Raw genomic sequence first — 22,981 nt, forward strand, 5'->3', positions numbered from 1 at the left:
GAAACTCTGTCTCTGCCTTCTGTCTCTGTAAATTGTCTCCTGCTTTTGGTCCCAAGGATGGGCCCTCCCTTGATCTATAAAATAACTACTTTCCCACTGTTCGAGGCCCAGAACTTGGAGACGGACTCCTCTGGGTCCACGCGGAAAATAAACTTCCACTCCGTACACCCAAAAGCGGCTGAGTTGTTTTCTGTAACAATAAGAATTGCCAGGGAATTTCCCATAGATCAATGACTCATACAAGGAATCATACAAGTCATCACTCGTGTACATTTGTGTCCCTGACACGGTGACATTTGGATAAAATGCCAACCTCACGTGGACCCACAGGGAGTGGGAAATGTCCTGGGACCCAGGGAGTGGGTGCCTGGGCTGCACTCTGGACAGACAGGACACCTGCTCTACTCCTCATGAGCTACCGCAGGAGAAGGTCTCCAGGGACAGTGTTCATTCCATGGAATCACCTTTCCAGGCCCCCAGGGTGGTGGCTCCTGTGCAGGTTCAAGTGCAGGGCCTTGGGCCCCTACAGGGAAGATGGGTTCTGATTGGGTCCAAGCCACTTCTGTCTCTCTGGGTCAAAGGTTCCCCCCTTTTGTTGTTATATTCTTTTCTCCTTCCATAGCTGTTTGTTGAAACTGTAAAAGATAATCCTTTATTGATTTAATAGAATTCAGGGAACATTTTTGGGCCTGGATTTGTCTGTGCAATGCCGCTTACCGAGCTGCAGTGTTGGCAAAATGAACTTCCTTTTCCTTCCATGGTGGCAGCATTAGAATATCCCGAAATTTTGATAATGGCCCGTTGTTTTGGGTCCTTTATGGCATCTAATGATTGTGCAACCAGTTTTGCACTTGTTTGTGCACTGCCCTGAGGAAGGGAGGAGGCCTCACTCACTTCCCCATCAGCCCAGAGTCATGAGCTACACCAGGTGCACAGCGGAAATTGTTACAGTGTGTAGGCTGAGAGGCCCCAGGCCCGCCTCCCCCCCACACAGGCGGAGCTTGGGGGCTGGGGAAAGCAGCAAGCACAGGAACTGATAGCTATTTTGCCCCTCAGAAAGGTGGGCTAGCTAGGGAGATGGGCTGGACCTTAAGAGTCAAAATTTCTTGGGTGGGGGGTGTGGCCTAAGACAAACCATAAGGGAAAAAAGACCTCTGGGGAGGGGGCTTGTTTCTGTAAAAATATCAGTGTAACAATTGGCTACTACATCTTCGTCCAGGTGACAAACCCGAGTTAGAGCAGTCAGTTCAGCTCGCTGGGCAGATTTTACTTCCAGTACATGAGCGCTATCGATTCTGTCCACCACGGAAGTTACTGCACATCCCACTCACTAACGTCCCTGCTCATCTCTCAGATGAGATCCCTCTGGAACGAAATTAAAGCAGCAGCATCAATAGGAGTTTCCTGTACATCACTCCTGGGAATCTGGAGGTGGTCAGTCAGCACAACACAGCTGTCCTCACCGTGTCAAGGGGGTGACAGGTGCAGGGTGAAGGTGGTCACACCGAGTTAAAGTGACATCGGGTGCAGAGAGCAGGACACTTCCTAAGAAGCCATTGTAAGGACAGTGACGTGTTGAGAGGTCTGAGAGGTCAGTGAAGAGTCAGCGGAATGAGGAACACAGGGGAGCGCCCATAACCATCTCTTCCTGTTCACACAGCCTTTTCCCATGGACGAGGAGGGGCTCAGAGTTCCGGGTGCAGAGGAGGGCAGAGCCCCGCGTCCCCAGACCTGGATACTGATGAGTTTTGCCAGTTCTCACTCGCTTTGGGTGTCCGAAGTGTGGAGTGGCTATTCAGCGCTCGCTGTGGGTAGATTTGAAAATTTTCTCCACTAGGGGAACTCATTCTTAGCAAACGCTCAGGGGTCTCATGGGACCCTTGTTGCTTTCCGGGGGCTGGCCCTGCCCGAGACCTGGGCTGGTGAGTGCGGAGTCGGGAAGGACGGCCTCTGCAGGGCAGGAGGGAAGGTGCCATGTCCTCTTCCAACCATGTTGTCTGACAAGGTCCGGGCATGAAGGACTCAAGTTCAAGGAATTCGTCTCCCCGGAAAAGAATGTGGCATCCAAAATGGGTTAGCAATTGGCTGTTTTATTTTAATTATTTTACTCTTGCTACTGAATATAGGCATTGTACTGTACTTACTTATTCCTGTGGAAATCACCCAAGAGGAAAGGACAGTTCAGGGGAAAACATTAGTATTCCCCACGGAACTGCCTGAAAGGATGGAAAAATCCCCTCTAATGAAATAGCCCCTGAATGTCTAAAATTGTTGGAGTAACAGCCCCTTCTTTACCTTGAATAAGAATATATATCAATTAGAATTAGATAGACAAAGAAACAGGAGAAGCTGGTTAGCTGCTACAAACTAAGCATGTAGAAACGATTACCAAGGAGTTAGAGTCCACAATACATAAAGAAACGTTTTAGACAGAGAGAGAGATAGCTAAGTTAGACATCACAAAGGCTTATAATGAGTTTCCTAACCTCTGCTCCGTCTAGCTTACCTTTTGCCCCATGTCAAACTCTGAGAACTTTAATAAACAATAAGACATTCAAACTCTGTACATAGAGCTATTTCAAATTGTCTGATTAACGGTTCTGCCAGTCAAAACAACACTTGTTGACCATAACTGAATCTATGGGAACTTTTGTACTTTTCCTGGGTACCTTTGTATTGATTTTTTTCTGCTTAACTGATCATGCTATGCACCTGTAAATGTGAATCACTACCAAAAATGAAAATATAAAAACCTGCTTGTACTTGCAATAAACGGAACAGAGCTTCACTGTCCTTGGAGGTGTGTTGTCCTCTGTTACCCATCGCCGACGCCTATCCTCACCTCTCGAGGGACCCCTAGACCCACTGTGGCCGGACCGCGGCAGGAAGGGACGCTGCCGGGCACGCAGGACTCAGGGCGGCCGTCTGCAACCCCCTGGGCTTGAACCCAGACCCCTGACTTCCGCCCCCTCCTCTCAACCACCGCCCCCTTGTAGGTGCCCCTGCCCGGACCAGGCCGCCTGCAGTCCCAGGAAGCGCCTCCTCCCGGCCCCCAGGCCCCCACAGCCCGAGATATTTCTCCACCGACGTGTCTGGACCCGGCCACGGGAAGTACATCGTCCTCATCTACGTGGACGACACGGGGATCTCGCAGTTCGGCAGCGACACCGCGAGTGCCAGGCTGGAGCCGCGGGTGCCGTGGATGGAGCGGCCGTGGGCGGAGCAGGAGGGCGCACAGTTTTGGAAGGAGCAGTCGCGAGAAATCGAGCGCCACGAACAGCGGAGCAGAGCGAACCTGAACCAGCTGCGCGCGCACCACAACCAGAGCGAGGGCGGTGAGCAGGCGCACCCGGGTCCGGACACCGCCCCTAGCCACCCACAGGCTGCTCTGAGTTTCTGGGTGGAGACTTACTCAGAGGCCATCGGCGGGAAGCCCCTCATGGGCCTGTGCTGACCGCTCGCCGGGGTCAGGGTCTCACACCTTCTAGGGAATGACCGGCTGCGTCCTGGTGTCGGACGGGCGCTTCCTCTGCGGTTTCTGTCAGTTCGCCTACTTGGCGCCGACTTCGTTGCCCTGAACGAGGACCTACGCTCCTGGACTTCTAATGGGGGCGGGGGTGAGGGTGGGGGTCAGCTGGAGCTACATTGTGTGGGTCCCTGATGCGGAGTTCGGAGAGTCTTTCTGGAGGACACGTGCATGTGCCGCCTCCACCTGCTCCTGGAGAAGGGGAAGGGGACCCTGCTCCGAGCAGGTACCAGGGCGCGGGCCTCCCCCAGGAGGGGATCTGTGGGCTGGAGCGGCTTCCCACAAGGAGAGGAGGGCAATGGGGCAGTGTCAGAGTGTCCCTCCTGCTAGGGAGAAGGAAAAAACCCCCAGGTGTCCTCATTCCGTGACTCACCCGCAGGCCCAGCTTTCTCTAAAGGACAGTAAGGGGCCCAGCCTCTCCCTGAAACACCCCCAGCGGTTCCGTTCCGTCACACCCTGCAGCACCTGGGGCACCAGGACGCTCCCCCTGGTTCTGCGGCTGAGACCCTCTCTGGAGGACTAAGGCCAGGGTTTCTGAATGATTCAGCCTCCACCTGAGTCTGTGTCTCCCCTTAGAGACCTGGACACTCCTATCCTAGGTTCTCACCTGATCTGGAACCTTCCAGGAAATAGGAGCCTCTGGGTGGTGCACTCCCTTCCCCCACCCTCACTGTCCTGTCCACTCTGAGGGTGGTCACATAAGCACTGCTGGAGTGTCCCATGACCGTGCAGAGTCCCTGAATTTTCTCACCCTCCCCTCAGACCCTCCAAAGACTCACGTGACCCACCACCCCATCTCTTGTGGGTGACCACAAGGTCACCCTGAGATGCTGGGCCCTGGGCTTCTACCCTGCTGACATCACCCTGACCTGGCAGCGTGAAGGGGAGGACCTGACCCAGGACATGGAGCTTGTGGAGACCAAGCCTGCAGGGGACGGGACCTTCCAGAAGTGGGCGGCTGTGGTCGTGCCCCCTGGAGAGGAACAGAGATACACATGCCATGTGCAGCACCAGGGGCTGCCTGAGCCCCTGACCCTGAGATGGGGTGAGGACTACGCTCTGTCGACTTCTAATGGGGGCGGTGTGCCCACACCCCCTCCTCAGGGTGTCCCTGAGCAGGGTCAGGACTCAGGCTTGAGGCTGACCCCTCACCTTCCCCTCTCAGAACCCCCTCCTCAGCCCACCATGACTATCGTGGGCATCACTGCTGCCCTGGGTGTCCTTGGAGCTGTGGCTGCTGGAGCTGTGATGTGGAGGAGGAAGTGCTCAGGTGAGCAAGGGGTGGGGCTGGGTTCCCTGTCCCCCTGGGGGTCAAGCCCAGGTGGAAGTGTGCTCTGCCTGGTTAATGGGCATGGTGTCCCCACACGGGTGCTTGTCCACCTGGGGCCTATTTTCTAACACTGACTCTTTGGTGAGGCCCGTGGGAAAGTGAGGGACACATTTATCCCCTGATGATTCTAGAAATGGGGACTGATTCCCAGGTGTCAGAGGTCAGAGGGGAAGGTGCCTGCTGAGGACAGACGTCCAGACTGGCAGTTAGACCAGTGCCCACACTTGTACTATTTCCTGATCCTACCCTGTGTGTTCAGTCACAGTTCTGGAACCTTCCCTGTGCTTCAGGAGTGTGGGGCTCCTTTAGGGTCACAAGACACAGCCTTCCCCCTGACTTCTCACAGAACGTTTTCTTCCCACAGGCAGAGGCAGAAAGAGCTACTCTCAGGCTGCCTGTAAGTGTGGGTGTTGGGAAGGTGACTTTTGGGACCCTTGGGAAAGTGTGGGCTGGAGTCTGTGAGGGGGGCTCCCCCACCCCATAACTCTGCTGTTGTGTCTTCCCCAGACAGTGACAGTTCCCAGGGCTCTGATGTGTCTCTCACAGCTCCTAAGGGTGAGACCCTGAGGGCAGGAAGTGGGGGGGCACTGGAACAAGGGGCACTAATGGGTTTGGGGATTCTCAGGTGGGACATTCTGAGCATGTGGTGGCTGTGGGAGAATGTGACACTTCTGAGAATTTCTTCTGAGTGTGACACTTCTGAGTTTGTTCATGACAACTTTCCAGGGTGACAGAGCTGCCTTGTCCAGGACTTGGTGCTAAAACAGTCACTGCAGCCTCCCCTTGGGACTTTAAGGATCCCTGACTGCAGTTTCTGCAACTGGCATCAAAACTTGTCCGTGTTCTTATCAGCACAGTGAGGAGCTGGTGCCCATACCACCCTCCCCACAGGGACCTGTGTCCCCTCTCCTGGGGACTGTCCTGCCCTAGCAGAATCCCCATCAGGGTGCTCACTTCCTGTTCCTTTGAGTTTTAATGTCCGTTTCCCAGTTGGAAATCAGAATCTGGGTATGAATTATATTTTTAGATACTTCCCATAAAGGGTCAATGGGTTAAATGAAGGAGAACCTACAATGGGATAGAAGACATCAATGACTGAGAGCCTGGGAACCTTCCAGAATCTGGGTGCTGAGCCTTTTGTAGGTTGGGGCGGGGGTGGTTGTGAGGAGCAGGGCGAAGCCCAGTCAGGCTCTTTGCATTGTGGGCTCGGAGGTGATCATTCCTCGTCTGGGTCATCTTTGTTACTCCTTTGTCCTGGCCACTTCCGAAGAACCTTGTCCCACCAGGACCTGGGATCCCAGGGACTTGAGTGCCACCTTGTGGTGGTTCCAGGACTTCGCTCAGTGAGGGCGTCCTGTGGCCTTGTCAGCCTGGGCTCAGGCTGGGTCTGGCCTTCAGCCCCTGTCTTTGGGATATTTGTTCTTTGTTTTTGTAGATATTGTACCTATCCTTGGTTTTTTAAATTTTATTTTAAATACAATTATTTGGGTGTTTTTTATTGGTAGTTTTTTTTTTTTTTACTGTTGTTCAATTACTGCTTTCCCACGGTTTTCCCCATTGCTTTTCCCTGCTCTACTCATACCCCGTTATTACAGTGGTACTTTTCATTAAGTTTAGTGAGGTTTGGAGCATCATCCCAATTTTCCAAGATTGCAGTTTGACCCCTTGTCAGGGGCCAAAGTCAACCAATAACTGTATGAATAAGTGGGACGACCAATAGACACCTCTCTCTTCCCACCCCCGTCTCCCTCCGACTCTGAAAACAACAAATTGCTTTTGGAAGAGAAGCTGTAGCCCCACACAGGACGGTGGTAGGATGTGGGGCCCTGGCGGGGGCTCAGACCGGGAGGGCGGGGCTTCGGCACACTGGCTGAGAAACAGCTGGAATGAGCCCTGGCCCTCCCCCACGGGAGGTGTTCACCCCCCACCCCGTGTTCTGCTGCTCAGGGCCCTTTCCCCACTCCCGTGTTGCCTCGCACAGGACCAGCTGACCACTGAGGCCATGCGGTCCTCCCGGGAGGTGGGAATGAGAGGCCGGCAGCTGGGCGCACCGGTGCGGAGGGACACACCGCACGCTTCGGCCTCAGTTCCATCCCTGCGGGGGCACATATACATACACGCACAAAAATACGTACATAAACACACTGCTGTTACTTCCAACATATCGCTAAAATGAAGAAAAATATTTCTACTTTCACTTGCTCCTTTTTCCGTTTAATTTTCTTGAATCTTTATCTGAGGACTGTTTTTCTCCCATCGTTTATAGACAGAGGAAGGGAGAGGGAGAGAAACATCAATGTGAGAGATCAGTTGCCTCCTGCACGTGTCCCAAGCAGGAGTCGAAACAGCAACCTTAGCCTATGGGGATGACGCTCCCTGGCCAGGGCGACAGTCCTAGTAGGCAGGGGGGCCGTGAACTCTAAGGGGGTGGGGGCGTGCAGGGCTCTCTCCTGCGTGTCCCATCACACACTCAGACGTACCTGGTATTGTCAAACTCTTCTCACGAGGCAGACAGTAAACGTGTCGGGCGCTTGGGGCCACAGAGGCTCTGTGCCACCCGCTTAGCCCTGCCTCAGTGGCCACGGGTGTGGCTGGGTCCCATGTGGCTGGGTCCCAATTAGCTTTGTCTAGGGAACTGAGCCGCCAGCCCACCCACCGCTGTGCTGACCCGCGTGGGGACGTCCGTTCTGGGACCTGCCGTGGTATGTCCTCGGCACCAGGAAGGGCATGTTGCAGACTCAGATGGGTGCCAGTCCCACGTAGTGGGAAGGACGACGACACTAGGGACCCAAGAAGGGGACGGATGCCCCTCTGCAGAGCACAGCGGGCCTGGAGAGAAGCAGCGTTTCTGGTGGAGGAGGCTCGAGGCCCAGGCCCACTGAGAGGGGAGTGGTGCGTGTCGGAGTGGATTTGTGACAAGAACCTGCAGCTGGGCATCACTGAGAAAACACGCTCGCAAGGCCGCCCTACAGCACGCGTGAACTCGAGGGTGGTGTCCCGAACCCCCGCCAGGCCGCGGCCTCTGGTGACCCCTGCTGGCCGCCGACTGCACCTGCCTCCTGGCCCCAGACCCCAAACGCCGAGGAACCGGAGCGCTGCAGCTGGGCCCACTTGCAGGAAGGCCCTCCCTGGGTGCGCGCCTGTCCTCTCCAGCGGCCTGGACACACAGACCCCGGTCAGAACCGCACCCATACGACCCTTCCCAACACCCACGAAGGACCCAAGCCCTGCCATCTGACCCGCGGGAACACGAAGACTACTGGGGAGAAAAACAGCAGGCGCATGTAATACAACAGCGGGAGTGAACAGAGGTGGGCGCGGCCCTCCCACCAACACCCAGGGACAGGCGGGACCCCACGCCCCGGGTGTGCGGCTCACGGGGAAAAGTGGCGACTAGAGGAGACTGACACTTTTGGAGCAGAGAAGCCCAGGACGAAATTCGAATCAAGCCCAACGCCGCAGGGGTCCTGCTCGTCCCCTCCCCCACTGAGAGACAGGGGACAAAGGCAGACGCTGAGGGAAGTCTCGGACCCTGAACCTCCCGCTAGGACACAGCACCACACACTTTACCGCCTTCACTGCCTTTCTTCATTGACTTCAGAGACCGGCGAGCGAGGCGGTGACTGGCTGCCCCCCACACCGACGCACTGGTTGGCTGCGCCCCCTCTGCGCGGTGAAGGGCCTGAGCCGAACCCTGGGGCACGGGACAGCGCTCCAGCCACGCTAGGTCCCAGGCAGGAGCTCTGCGGGGGTGGAGGCCCATCCCCCCACCTCCTGCCCACACTAAGCACCCCCAGCCTACCCCTCCCCAAGGACCCCACCCTCCAGGCAGGCCCAGGAGACAACTGTCCCAGCACCTGGGCCCCGGACCAGCTGGCGTCGTGGGTCGCATCCCTGACCCGGTGCCGCGCTGGCCCACTCCGTCCTGCCACCCCAACCACCTTCCCATCAGCCTGGCCTGCAGGAGCGCGCCCTCATGCTGCCACCCCTCAGGGGCCGGGGCCCAACAGCTGTCCTGAGGGCGGCGCACACTGCCCCACGCTGGTCGGCACAGACCTCCGGGCGGCTCGGCTGCTCCCTGGGGCTGCAACCCACTGGTCTGCACCCGTCCGTCCCTCCTCACCTGTGCCCACTGTGTCTCCCCGGCAAGAACTAAGGCTGGCTGACCACGGGGTGCTCCGGCCTGGCAGCCACCTGGCCAGGGTTTGGGTGCCCCCACCCACACAGCGCCCCCACTCTCAAAGCATCGGGAAGGACATGAGGGCTTCAGAGAAAGGGGTGCTGCCCCCACACCCTGGGTCCCCAGCGTGAAGGGGCCGCAGCATCACGGATGGGCACTCTGGGAGCCACACCCATGAGAATTGCCATTTATTCCCGAAGTTGCCAAAATCACCGAGGACTCACCGAGGGAGTGGGGGGGGGCTCAAACACTGATTGAGGAGGGCCGGTCGGGAGTGGGAGGGGGACGGGGTGCAGCTGCCCCTCCCTGTCTAATGCCACGGGAAGAGGTCCTCCTCTGACCGGCACCCTCCCCACCCCCACGTCCAGTTTCTCGGGGAGGCGAGGCGGTGGGGAGGCGGGAAGAGGTGTAGTGTGAGTGGCCCCGGGAGGGAGGGCGCAGGGGCCGCTTCACATGCACTCACAACACTGGTGTCCCAGGCAGCGGAGCCGGGCAGGCCAGCCCCTTTCCGCCCCGGCTTATAGGAGGAAGGGGTTAGTGTTGGGGGCCGGGGGTCCAGGGGGCATCATGGGGGGCAGGCCCGGACCCCCGCCCAGAGGAGAGATGTACGTCGGAGGAGCCCCCGGTACCGGGGGCCCTGGGCTGAGCCGGAGCTGGTTCAGGGTGAGCGTCGCAGGGGGTGCTGGCTGGAAGGGGTTGGTGACGGAGGGGCCTGTGGCCGGGGCTCCTGCAGGAAAGGAGAGGACAGATTCTCGGTGCACTGTCAAGGGTCTCCGGGGCTGGGGGCCAGGGGTGGGATCAGCAGCCCTGCTGCTCGGGAGGCCACACTCACCGCTTGGCAGGAAGGGGTTGGAGGCCTTGGCTCCTGGCAGCGTGGGGCCCGGCCGGGTCACCAGCGAGTCCAGGTCAACTAGGGCTGCGTTGGGCCCCAGGAATGACTCCGGTGTCTTCCGTGTGGGCGGCGTGGGCGTCGGGGTGGCTGCGGGCGGGGGGCTCCCCACAGCCTCGGCCAGAGAGCCCCCGACCCCGCTCATGTCGAAGGCCCCCGGGCTGCGGGCAGGCACCTCCCCGGCCAGCAGCTGCAGCTCCCCTGGAGGACAGAGGGGCCCTTGGTGGAGGGGCGGAGCCCAAGGGCGAAGGCGGAAGGACACCAGGAGAGGCCTCCACACTGGAGACTACTGGGTCCTCGGCAGCCTCCCCGCCCACGCCCACACAGAAGCGCAAAGTGGGGAGTCCTGCAGGTGACATGTCAGTTTGAGTTTGTTTATTTTTTACTTATTTAAGGGACCTGGCTGGTGTGGCTCAGTGGATTGAGCACCGGCCTGCGAACCAAAGGATCGCAAGTTCGGTTCCCAGTCAGGGCACATGCCTGGGTTGCGGGCCAGGTCCCGGGTGGAGGTTGTGTGAGAGGCAACCACACATTGATGTTTCTCTACCTTTCTCCCTCCCTTCCCCTCTCTGAAAATAAGTATGTAAAAATCTTTTTTAAAAGTCCCGTCTAAGGCTGGAAAGAGCCCGTGTGAGCATGAAGGGAAGGCCTGGAAACCTGCAGACCGCAGGCTGCACAGCGTCCTAAGGGCGTCCTGGAGGAGGGCCCCCGCTGCCTGCGAGGGGCCGTGGGCCCCAGGTGTGTCTGCTCCCATAAAAATCTGCTTCCGTGGGAGGCAGAAAAATGAAAGGGACCTAAGGGGACATCTCGGGAAAACAGACACCTGAACCTCCTGGTAAGAGGCTCTGATGAGAGCCCCTGCCATGTCAGACAAACCCAAACGAAGGCGGACCGTCCCAGACGGCCTGGCTGCCTCTGCCGGGCAGACAGGTGCTGAGGGCCCAGGAGGAGATGTGCACAGGTGAGGAAAGAGCGCAGGGTCCCTGTGGTCACCATGGCACCGGACTCCTCGGGGAAGCTTCTGGGGGGCCAGGGAGGTCAGAGACCAGCACCGGGGAAGCTCTGGGAGGGAGCTGCCTTCTGCTACAAGCGTTAACTCTTGTCCAAATCTGAAGTTATTCCAAAATGAAGCTGAAACCTCTTTTTGAAGATGGGGTGATGACCAGTTCCACCTCAGTAAAGCTCTGTTTTAAAAAGCCAGGCGCTGGGCCTGACCCAGGCCTGCACTCGCACCACAGGTCTCCCTCTGGGCAGCGGGCACAGCGGGCAGTGGGCACGGGAGGGCCGCTCACCTGTGCTGCTCCCCGAGGTTGGCAGCGCTGTGCGCAGTCGGTCAAAGTCAGAGAACTCGTCGGGCTCCGCGTCAAACCCCCCGACCGCTGTGGGGGACACGGGGGCCAGGATGTACGCTGGGCTCCCCCAGGGCCCGCCTCCCGCCCCACCCTCCTCGGGAATCGGGGGCTCAGACTCCTCACTGGTAACTCTGCCCCTCACCCAGCGCCCACCCAGTACCTGCAGTGCCATTAGTGCTGGGCTTGGCAGGTGACCCCCCCCAGGGGTCCGAGAAGGCTGGGGCCGGGGCCCAGGGATCAGAGGCTGGGGGTCCACCGACCAGGACCCCACCTGGGTGAGGAAGAAGGCACATGAGGACCTAGGGCCCACCTTCGGCAGGTGGGGCTCTGCCCCGTACTACCCCCGTATCCCCAGACCCTGCCCCCGACCTCATCAAGTTCCCACTGTCCCACCAGGGTGCGCACCTCCCCCAGGGCCGCCAGACCTGCCCGCCCACTGGCATCCAGCCCCCTCCAGCCCCCCAGGGCTGCACCGTTGCGTCTGGCCGGCCCCCGGACGAGGCCGCACTCACCATCCGAGCCCCCCCATGGGTCAGGGGTGGGCCCCTCTCCAGCTGCAGGGGCCTGTGTCCCCCCCCACGGGTCAACGGAGGGCCCTGTGGGGGCAGCAGGCCTCCAAGGGTCCCCAGAGGCTGGTGTTGGGGCCGGACCACCCCAAGGATCAGCAGCCGGAGGGGCAGGGGGTCCCCCCCAGGGGTCCGAGGTGGAGGTAGCCGTGGGGATGGCAGCAGCCATGGGTGCTGGGCCCCCCCAAGGGTCTGAGGCTGTCGGAGGAGCTGGGGCCGTAAAGACATCAGCAAGATCCATCAGGGACGACTGCAGAGAAAGGGTGTGAGGGGCGAGCCAGTCAGAGAGGATGGGGGTGGGAGCAGGAGCCCTGGGGAGGCGAGGGCGTGGCCAGCAGGCCCATTCCTGGTACCCCCAAGTCCAGCCCCACACCCTCACCCCTCCACTACTCCCCCATGCCCACCACAGCCCCTGAACAAAGGAGGGCAAACACCAAAGACGCCCATGCAGGGCTGTCCCCACATCCCCCAAGAAGCCCCACTGATGGGCACCCCAAGTCGGCTCGGGAGCCCAGGTCATCCTGAGTATGCCTGGCCCAGAGCCCAGCACACAGCCCACATCACTGCACGCCCCAGGTTCCCCGGTGCTGCACACGCACCCACCACACCACTTCCCTGCATCCCGGACGGACCCGGCTGGCCAGAGGCCCTACCCTCCTCAGGAAAAAGGAGCAACGGGGGGACCAGGGGCTATCTTCCCCGGGGTTCCTGCTGAGCCTCGTGGGGTACCCTTTGGCCATACCAGCTATGAGCTACCTGCTGCTGTCCACTGGGATGGGGTCCAGCCCCCACCCTGGGCATGTGGCCCAGCCTTGTGACCCACAGCCGCGTGCAGGGGGATGGCCCTGCTGTGGAGACACTTCAGACGCCCACAGCAACCAGTGCGAGGCTGTAGGGAGGGAGGCTGGAGGGCGAGGCCAGCTTGGACACCTGCCCCACGCTCACCTCCTCCTGGCCCGCAGTCTCCCGCTTGCTCTCCTCTATGGCCATCTGCAGCCTCAGGTCATCCCCGCGGCGGATCCGCTCCTCCTGTTTAGGCCGAGAAGACAGGCAGCGGGAGGACGTCAGAGTCGAAGTGAGAGGACAGCCAGAGACCGCCCCCCGCGCCCAACAAAGGCGGCTAAAAATTAAAATGGGATGTGGACGATGTGTGGGGTGGGGTGGGACACAGGGTCACAGGCTGGGGCACGAGGACACTGCTGGAACAGGCTGGGAGGCACAGGTCTGCACTGGGGGAGCTAAGGAAGCCCAAGCTGCGGGGCGGGGACGGGGAGGCCCTTGCTGCTGCAGGAGCGGCTGGCGGGCAGCTGCTTCACGTAGTGGCTGTCCCCTGGGGTCTGGGATCCGGCTGATACGAGGTCTGCAGCTGCACGTGCTGCAGGGCGAATGTGTCAACTGGGACGGGGGCCGTGGGGTGGGGGCCCTTCTGGAAGACTCAAGGAGGCGGGACCCGGGGAAGAGTCCCGGGGAGCCTGCGGGGCGGGGAGTCTGCTCTGACCTTGTCATGTTCCTCACGGCTCAAACTAAGGGCCAGCTGGAGCTGGACGTCGTCCTCGGGGCCGCAGGATGGGGGCTGGGGGAGAGAGCATGTGAGGGGACGGGGTGGGGGTGACGGGGGGGGAGGGGCAGAGACACAGAGAGACAGACAGACGGAGACAGAGAGCCAGGGTCAGACAAGGCCAAAGACAGAAGGACAGCCCCCAACCTGGAGTGGGGGAGGCTGGGACAGACAGGACCAGCACTGGGCAGGGCAGGACATTCCCAGGACAGCGCGGCGCAGAGGCGACGACAGGGCCGGAGAGCGAGCAGAGGCAGACGGGGAGACAGAGCGGGCCTCTGAGAGAGGGGCGGGGGCTGGGCTGAGGGCGAGGCATGGAGATGGGATGGCAAAACCCAAGTCGAACCCGGCCACACCCACCCGGGCCCTCCAGGCCCTGGTACCTGGTCGGCCTCCTCCTTGCTCATGGCCAAGGCCAGCTGGAGCTGCAGCTCCTCCTCCCCACTGCTCTGCGGCCACGCCTGCTCAGCCTCAGGTAGGGCCCCGGAGCCCACTGCTGCCGAGGAGGCTGGGGGGGAGGGAGGGGCAGTGAGATGCAGAGCAGACCGGGGAGCCCAGAGCCCGACCTGCATGCTTCCAGCAAGACCATGTCTGGGACCCAGACACCAGGTTCTGAAGGTGTGGGGGAGGGGACTGTGCCCGAGACTCTCCAGCCCCACTGGGAGGGACAAGTCAGGGAAGGACAGCCAGGCAGACAAGGGAGGGCATTCAGGAGAGTCCAAGCCTCAGCAGGGGCTCCTGCACCACGTGGGCCCTGTCGCAGGGCTTCCTCCCGGGCCTCGGCCGGGAGAGCACCCAGCATGCCCCTGGGGTGAGGGGAGGCCAGTGCCGTCATGTCCAGGGCTGGTTGGCACCTGTAGTTCTGGCAGGACCGTGGGTGTTAGGGGAGGCACCACACCTGCACCCCATCCCCCACCTCCCGGCGCGCCCCAACCCCATCCTGGGTGACCAGCCTGGGTCATGAACGAAGATGGAGAGCTGGGGGAGGAAGGTGCTGACCTGAAAGGGGCACAGGCGGGCATGGCCAGAGCTGACTGGACCCACCCTGCTCTTCCCCGGCCCTGAGCCTGTGGAGAAGCAGACGCGCCAGGCGGGAAGGCCCCACCTCAGAGCCCTGCACCCGTCATCCTGGGGTCGGGGACCACCCCCAGCCTCACCACACAGAGCCCAGGGCTGGGGCCACCACACCAGGCACCAGCCACACTTGCTGGGCCCTGCTTGGCCGCGCTCGGTCCAGCTCAGCCCATGAGCCAAGAAAGGCATTCAGGTTTTAAGTGATTAGGGAGAAAAGAATCAAAAGATGTTTGAATAATATCTTGAGACGTGAAGAAAAAAACTGAAACTTCAGGACCGAAGATGAAGGCCTGAGGACAGAGAGCCTGCCTCACACAGGGGCCTGTCTGGTGGCAGGAGGAGCGCCCCCTGAGGACAAAGTGGAAGCACGGCCCTGTCTGCCCCACTACAGAGAGGACGCCACGTGCACGTCTCTCCACACCCCGTCCCTCTGCCTGGACCACCGCCGTCTGTGGCCTGGGCGTGTCCCCGTGTTCACATGCGTGCCGGACAGGGACAGATCCGGACAGAGCGCCAGACAGGGGCAGATCTGGCAGAGCCCTCCCACGGGCCCAGCTCCTGTGGGGAAGCGGGGCGGGCGCCCTGTAGCCTCTGGTCCCAAGACAGAGAGCCAGTGGCCTTGCCATGGGTGACCAACGCGGACTTCCTAGTGACCCGGCTCCAAATGCTAGTCACCGCCCCCACCTGAGCTCACTCATCTCCACCAACAGCTTCTGGAAACTTCATGGCAGGCTCTGCGCAGCCTCCAGCCGCGCCCCCCCCCCCCACCAGGGCCCCTGTGAACCTCGGGCAGCCCCCTGGGGCCTTCCCTCTCCCCAGGGGCCATCCCTAACCATGGGGCTTAGGGAGCACCCTCTGGTGGCATTTGTTCTCTCCTGGACCGCTCGCAGACGGGACCTCGAGCACCCCCATCCAGCCACTCCAGGCCCAGGCTGAGGGCAGGGCACCCTGGGCCTTCAGGGACGCTCGCTATCACCTGCAGGTGAGCCAGAGGAGCCTGCGTCCAGGTGAGGAGGGCAGGGAGGCAGCAGGGAGGGGACGTGCAGCCCCGGGGCCTCACCAGTGGCCGTCTGCGCCAGCTTCTCCTTGGTCTTGAGTGCGTGGGCACGCTCCTCCCGCAGCCGGTCGTCATCCCGCAGCAGGGCCACCAGCTGCTTGGCCTTCTCACGCACGTTCACGCCCTGGTCCTTGCCGTCGCGGTCCACGTACTGGAAGTCCTTCAGCGTCTGCACGGCGTACATGTTCTCCTTGCACTGCTGCGACACTCGCTCCGAGCCCGTCTTGATGAGGTACTCCATCAGCGTCATGGCCTGGGGAGGGTCACGCAGTCACTCCCCCCACGCCACGCGGCATGGCACTGCAGAGCCTGGGGGGGGCCGCGCGGGCGCGTGCCACCACCTGTGCGCCTGCAGCCCCGGTGCCGAGGGAGAGCGGCGCCGAGCAGCACAATGGGAGACGGGCAGCCCCCCAGAGCAGCAGCTGTGGCGGCCGGCGCCCGGGGACGCGGGGGTGGCTCCATGGGCACGGGGCTGCTGCCCGGGGAAATGGAAACTTTCCGGAACTAGTCCATGGGGACGGCGGAGAGCTTAATGCCCTTGAACTGCAGACTTCGAAAGGGTCAATGGCATGGCCTGTGACCCCTGTGTATCTCCCCAACGGGATCTGAGGGGGCCCGGCAGCGGCACGGAGCCAGCTGCTTCGGCACAACGAGAGCCTAAAGGAGCCGGGCCCAGACCGCAGCAGGCTGCCCGCTCCAGTGTGTCCTCGGTGCTCTCCCCCGGTGCACGGAGCACACTGCACGCCGACGGGCTGGGCACGGGGCGGGGTCAGCCTTTGGTGCCTCTGCGTTTCCTGATTTGACAACAGACCATCTTCAACAAGTTAAAATTAAATGGGGGCAGGGGGCAGGCGAGGCCTTTGCAGGCCCCGATTTTGAGGCCTGCGGGTCTGGGGAGCAAGGTCTGGGTGGCAGCCCCTTTCGGACTGAGAGACCAGGGCCACCAGTTTTGGGAAGGGTACGCCTTAGAATTCACAGGTGATTCCAGGGGCTTCCAGGGGCCCCCTGAAACCTGCCAGGAAACAGCAGAGGGAGGGGCCGGCCCTGCTCTGGGCCTCTGCCATGTCCCCAACCTTCAGCCAGCCAGACCTGGGCCTGGCACAGCTTCCCAAAGGTGTGCCCACAGTATTTACGTCTTTAACTGGAGATTAGTCTTTAACTGGCCCTCGAGGTGTTTGCATGTTCAAGGAGGAAGGAGAGGAACAGCCACACCCACAGGGGAGGCTGGCTGCAGACCCCCGGCCAGCTCTGCCCCACACCACGCAACACAGCTCCTGGGAGGAGGGCATGCCCGTCACTCGACGGGGGCCACCAACTCCAGATAAGCAGCCTCACCTTGTCTTAGACTGGGCCAAACAAATCCCGAAAAACCTCTTTCAGAGCTTGGAGACTTTGGAACCGCAGTAAAAAAGATGGTGAACCCGGAAATGAGCCACACACCCATCGAGGGTGAGATGCATGTGGTTACAGGACGCACACCTACCAACCTCCCAGACAGAACCAGGGCCCTGGGCCACACGAGTCCCTGCTAAGGAAGCTCTAGGACAATCTCAGCCCACAGAAGGCAGGCCCAGTGCCTTCCACTCCCCCAGGCGGTGGCCACCACAGGTGCACACGCCTGCAGGAGCCAATGGCAAATGAAGAATGTGTTTCCAAAGCAGGCAGCTAGACAGCCCAACAGTCCCTGTCAACTCCAAACGCTCCCCAGTCAAGGGTGCCCAGGTCCCCAGGAGATGAGGGCAAGTTTGAAGAGTCTTCTGTGAGGGCCAGGCACCACACAAGCCCACCTCCCAGGCCATGCTCCACAGACCTGATGCCCACAGGTGCCGCCCACAAAGCTCTATTCACAAAAGCAGCAGGGGCCGGACTTGGCCTTTGGGCCGCAGTGTGCTGCCCAGGCCCCGTATTCCTGGGACGAAGCAGGTGGCAGAGCCTAGTCGAGAGGGGCTCTGGGGTTCCCTGCACAGCCCCATGGCATCCTGGGGGCCTAGGACTCTGTGCCTGCGTGTCCTCACCTGGGGAACGGAGACAGGAAAGTGTCTACAGTCTCCCCAGGCACTGGTCAGGAAGAACCTGCCGCCCTGGGTTCCTCAGGACTCACCGCCCCTCACACACCCGTCCCTCCAGACGCCCAGGCCCTGTCCCTCTCCGTCACCTGTATGCAAAAGCTCGCCTGCCAATGACCAAACAACTGACTCAACAACGAGTTGATCAAATTGTGGGCGCAATCTTGGTTTGTCAAGGTGAGCAGGATGGGGCCACAGCACAGGCCTCAGGCCCTGCTCTGTGAGCCATGCGACCCTCAGGCTTTGGGCGCTTCTCAGAAACCAAGGGCACCCCTGCCAGCCCACGCCCCAGGCCCCGTCCGCAAGGCCAGGGCTGTCCCGTCCCGCCCCACCCACTGCCACACATGGAGCAGGACCGCAAGTGACGATCACTGAAGAAATAGCGACAGCAGGCCCTACCAACAGTCCTGGGCCAGACTCGCTGGCCAACAGCCCTGGGTCCTGGGTCAGATCTTCACCTGGAGGGAGGTCCAGGGACTGGCCTACAGCCACACCACCAGGAGTGGGGCCTGGTCACCCACCCCAGCCCTTGACCACTTCTTTACCAAGGGTGGGAAGCGGTAGCGGGGGACACACCAGACCCCCAGAGCAGCAGTCAAATGGAAGCCCAGGCACTGAGTGCTGGCTGCAGGCGGGCTCCCTGACCCAAAGCCTGTAATCTGTCTGGCCACTGGGTAAGCGTGCGCATGAATATCAACAGGGCGAATAAATGGGCCACTTCTGTGGGCAGCACTTTGGCCACATTCATCAAAATGACACACACACATGTCCTTGGACTCAGACTCCCAATTCCAAAAATGGCAAACACAAGGATACGCGTGACAGTCACGTCTGTGACAGCTGGGCACAATAATTATGACCAGCCCGTGCAGCAGAGAAATCCCTTCTTCCCAATACCTAGCTCTGGGCTCCGACAGCGGCACAGGGCCACGGAACCACCCTGCTGCCCGCCTGCCTGGACGTCCGCAGACCGACAGCCCCGACGGAAGCCAGAGGCAGCGGACGCAGCTGCCCCCAAAGGCAGAGACTGACTCCACACAGAGGGACGGACACTGTGCACCTGCTTGCAAGCCATCCGGGTGGGCACCTGCGGCATGCCGCCCTCCAAAGGGAGCTCCAGTCGTCGAGGTCAAAGCCCTAAGATGTGCGCTTGCAGCCTCCACTGACCGAGAGATGTCACACAAAGACGCAGAACTCTGGCTCCTCTGGAAAACCAGGGAGGTCTGCCACAGCCCGCTGCAGCGCCCACCCCAAGCCCGGCCCGAGCCCTATGCCCGCAGGCATCGACCAACCTTGTAGACGTGCCGCCAGTTCTTGCCATGGTCGTTGAGCCGCTTCCAGATCATGCTCATGATCTCTGAGAAGGCCACGACGTTGTAGGTGAGGTCGGCAATCTCGGACATGAGTGAGCTGGACGGGCCCCAGGGGTCGTTGCTTGTGGCCTCGCGGACCTTGATCTCAGCCTCTGAGTAGTTGTGGACGATGTTTTTCATCTGGCGCCGGAGCGACGAGGTCGACATGGTGGCTGGTGGTGATGCAGGGGAAGGGTCCCCTGGGGCGTGGTCGGAGGGAGTGACTCAAGGAGGGAGGCCGGGCAGGGGCTGGCAGGTCACTGCATCTGAGGAGAGAAAGGACCTTGGAAACACAAGCAGGACCTGGGGCTGCCTGCCTGAACCCCTACCCTTGTGGGCGCCCCCCCACCCCCCACTGCCAGCCAGGTGAAGGACGTGGTCCTAACAGTGACCTAGGAGGCCCTGACGCTTGTCACCCTCCATCTTAGTCACCCCATCCATTTTGGTTCCTCAAATGTGCCCAGCTCCTTCCTGCTCAAGGTCCCTGCTCAGCCAGGCAGAGCAAGCAGTGACACATTGTGGCCCCGGGGGACACAGCTCAACACTTCCTGGCCTAGTCACTTGAGTGGGCCGACAACTCCCGCACCTCAGTTTTCTCCTCTGTAAGATGGGGCTCCACTGCGCAACCCAGGGGGCAGGGAGCAGGAAGCAGGCTACCCACGTGGGTGGTGTCACAAGCTGGTCTCCCTGCTCTCCCTCTCCCCAGTCACCAGGTCACTCCCACTTGCCCCAGGGCGTCACTTAGCTTCCCAGATCTGAACAGGTCAAGCACCAAGGTCTCCTTTGGGGGTGGAGGCCTCAGGTGTACCTTTGGCCAGGTGGTTCTACACTCATTCGTCTGATTCTGTGGCTAAGGCCGACCAACCAAGGCCATGGTGGCAGAGACCATGTCGGTCTGGACACAGCTTTTCCCATCTGAGAGCTGGCCCGGAAAAGCCATTCAATAAACTGGAAGGAAGGGAAGCAGGGGGAGCAGGAAGCACCTCGGGGGGGGGGGGGCAGAATCTAGGCAGAAGCAAGGACACACACAGAGAGCAGGCAAGGAGGGAGTGAAGAGATGGGGGCAGGGAGGCACCAGGAGGAGAGATAAGGAAGAGCACAGCCCTGGGCTGTGTCCTCGCTGTGTGCCAGGCACCCATTATCTCATTTAACACTGCTGGGCCTCTGGGCCTCGGTGTTCTCACAGCTGCCTGCGGCCCACGGAGATTAAACACGTCAGCGAAGGTCACCAGCTAGGCCTGGCAGCACAGACTTGACCCCAAGCCAGCCTGGGCTCCAAAACTTGTACTTTTACATTGAGATGAGGGTGACATGTGAGAAGGTGTCACCCAGAAGGGTGAGAATCAGGAAAACGACGACAATCCCAGCAAGTACTCCCCAGCCCTAACTCTGCACCCGGGGCTCCTATGTGCTGGGCACATCATAACTCATTTAACCCTCACAAGTCTGTGATTCCCAGGCACCTCACCGGAGAGGACACTAAGGCACAGAGAGGGACACAGGCCTCAGCCGGGAGCAGCCTGACCCCAGAGCAGGCTCTGACCACTTCCGGCCACAGCCTCACCAACCCGCCACCTGCCAGGGCCCCGGCAACCTGAGTCAAGTCCCAGGTACTCCGGGACAGATGGGGCTGGCTGAAGAGAGGTGGCACCTGCACCAGGCCAGTCACACTGGAACAGAAGGTGATGTGAGAAGACGGAGAGGAAAGGGAAGGGGAGACAGGGAGAGAGAGAGGCAGAGAAAGCGGACAGAGACTCAGGTGCGGTGACACTACCAGACACCAGTACAGAGCCATGGAGAGTCAGACAGCGAGGCAGGGCACAGAAAAACAAAAAAGATACAAAAAGACGCAGTAACCCGGGGCTGAGAAACATGAGAGGAGGAAAACGGGATCTAACAACAGCAAGAAGAGGGAATCTGGTTCCCAATCCCGGCCATCAGCTCCCAGCAACCTGCTGGGATACCAAGGAGGAGAATCCTCCTCCCTGGCAGACTTGCTGATGAAATGAGACAGGCACATAAAGTGTTTGGTGCCGGGCCCCACAGACAGTAGGCACTCGGTAACGTCGGCTGCTGTTGTTATCAGAGAAAACACCCACAACCCTTCCACAAGAGTGCATCAGAAGACACACCACCTCAATTCCATGAGTTTACATCGAAGTGCGTTAGAAAAATACACAACTAGTTCCTCAGGGTCGCGGAAATCCCACAGTTGCCGCGTAGCATAAGAGTAAGGTTTTCAAAATAAATTAAAGATTACATAGCAGCAGGAGGGCAACGCAAAGTTCTTCAGGGGGCACCCAAATGACGGATATCAAACACCAGGCGACAGAGAATCTGTAACAGTGAGAAACGAGGGCTCCCAGCGGTAAATCACACGCTTTCCCGCAGCCGGACAGTATCTCCTCCATCACCAGCATCCCCTCCGTCAAAATACACAGCGGCCCTACGAAGAGCAACGACGACGGCGCCCCCATGTAACCCCCGACGCTGCGATGTGGAGGTAAGAGGAGTCTCCGCAGACATCCCAGGCGAGCAGGCAGCGGGCCTGGTTCCAGAGCCCAGATCTTCAGCCCCAGACTCAGGAGTCTGGGGGAGGGGCGCGTCTGAGCTCCGGCCACAGACCCGCGATGCGAACGAAAGAGGGCACAGGGAGAGACACCTGGCGAACGGAGAACACGGACGACCAGAGCGAGACGCAAACGTGAGTCGTGACCACCAGGCACGAAAAAATGCACCGGGACAGTGCTTTATAAAAACAGCGACATGGCACGAGCAAGGCCGAAGCGCTGACAGAGAGAGGCGCTGACAAGAGAGAGGCGCTGACAGAGAGAGGCGCTGACAGAGACGCTGGAGACGGAGACGCGGGTGGTGCAGGCCCACCCGGCGCGGAGACCCGAAAGCCGAGAAAGCGGCCGGGGGCTGAGAGACCCCCGAACCCGGCCCGCGCTCACCTCAGCCCCCTCACGCCGGGCTCCGGGGGGTCATGGCGGGCAGACCCCTGTCCCCGCTCGGCCTCGGTGTCGCGGGTCGCGCGCCGAGCCGCGGGCGGCAGCCGTGGAGATACGCTCGGGCGCAGGCGCGGACGCACGGAGGGCCGCACGACGACGGCCCCGCCGCCCCGGCGCCCGGGAGGGGCGCGGAGAGCCGGGCGGGGAAGGGGAGCCGCCAAGCGGACGGGAAGCAACCGAAAGAGGCGACGGACCGGAACCGGAAGTAACCACGCGCGCCCCGCCCAGCCCCAACCCCGGGGAGCCTGCGCAGCAGCCTCTTCCACGGCCTCCGGACGAGCGTCACTTCCGGCGCGCGAGGTCCCGTCCACAGGTGCCTGCTGCCTCACTTCCTCCCGCCTCCTCCAGGTACGAAGGACGTGCCCCGAGGTGTGGAGGCCCGCCACCTTCTCCCCACGCAGTCTCTACGCGGGCGCAAAGTCAGGCCATCGACCCCTCCTCCCCACGGCCACGCCCCAAAACCGGCCCGGGAAGTCGGGGCGGGCCCATGCAGCGGCTAAAGGGCATTGCCGAGACCAGCCGGGCTTCTCACACACCAGACACAGCAGCTCCATCAAGTATAATACAACAAAATGTTTAATGAGCAAATTCGTCTTAGCAAATATGAAACCGCCACAGAGAGGAGAGGGGCAGGGGCCATGGGGTCCGGGAGGCAACTAGAGAGGAGAATCAACTACATTAAGAAACCAAGGGGAGGACTAGAGGCCAAAGGGCGGGAGCTGCGGTCCTGGAAAGGGACAGGGCAGGGCGAAGGGCAGGGCAAAGGGCCGGACAACAAAATTCAAAATAGTTTGGCCATAAAATATAAACACGCTATGTTTCTACGGTGGGGAAGAGAAACAGGGTATCAGGGAGGAGAGGCTGTTTTGGGAGAGGGGCTGTGGGGTCCCACCCCACCCTGCTGTGCACCCCTCCCCACCCCAACCCCTTCCCTCTGTGTCTGCGGGTGTGTTTGTGTGGGCCATGTGCACACTTCCCCAGTCCCCTTCCCGCCCAACCCCCACCCCCCCACCCTTAATT

At 60.6% G+C, this 22,981-nt stretch overlaps 1 protein-coding gene and 1 pseudogene across 2 annotated transcripts; one reads left to right on the forward strand and one right to left on the reverse strand.

Annotated features, from left to right (window-relative positions):
* Positions 1-2,069: 2,069 nt before the first annotated feature.
* On the forward strand, positions 2,070-6,017 carry LOC118981367 (patr class I histocompatibility antigen, A-2 alpha chain-like; annotated as a pseudogene).
* A 3,190-nt stretch (positions 6,018-9,207) lies between these two features.
* EPN1 (epsin 1) lies at positions 9,208-22,168 on the reverse strand. 2 transcript variants are annotated; one of them, XM_037038061.1, is made up of 11 exons: positions 21,905-22,167; positions 18,891-19,216; positions 15,536-15,785; positions 13,785-13,909; positions 13,342-13,416; positions 12,789-12,872; positions 11,790-12,093; positions 11,438-11,548; positions 11,218-11,304; positions 9,869-10,126; positions 9,208-9,763 (listed from the first exon to the last, which is right to left on the reverse strand). In XM_037038061.1, exons 2-11 carry the CDS (start codon positions 19,116-19,118, stop codon positions 9,555-9,557), a joined length of 1,731 nt encoding a protein of 576 aa, XP_036893956.1. In that variant the 5' UTR covers positions 19,119-19,216; positions 21,905-22,167; the 3' UTR covers positions 9,208-9,554. The 2 variants fall into 2 exon arrangements, with proteins under 2 accessions (XP_036893956.1, XP_036893957.1); XM_037038062.1 differs by lacking the exon at positions 13,342-13,416 and having other exon boundaries at positions 21,905-22,168.
* Between the last annotated feature and the right edge of the window lie 813 nt (positions 22,169-22,981).

Source organism: Sturnira hondurensis, unplaced genomic scaffold (genome assembly GCF_014824575.4).
Source record: "Sturnira hondurensis isolate 20B ecotype Veracruz unplaced genomic scaffold, ASM1482457v3 Scaffold0024124, whole genome shotgun sequence".
Lineage (NCBI taxonomy): Eukaryota > Metazoa > Chordata > Mammalia > Chiroptera > Phyllostomidae > Sturnira > Sturnira hondurensis.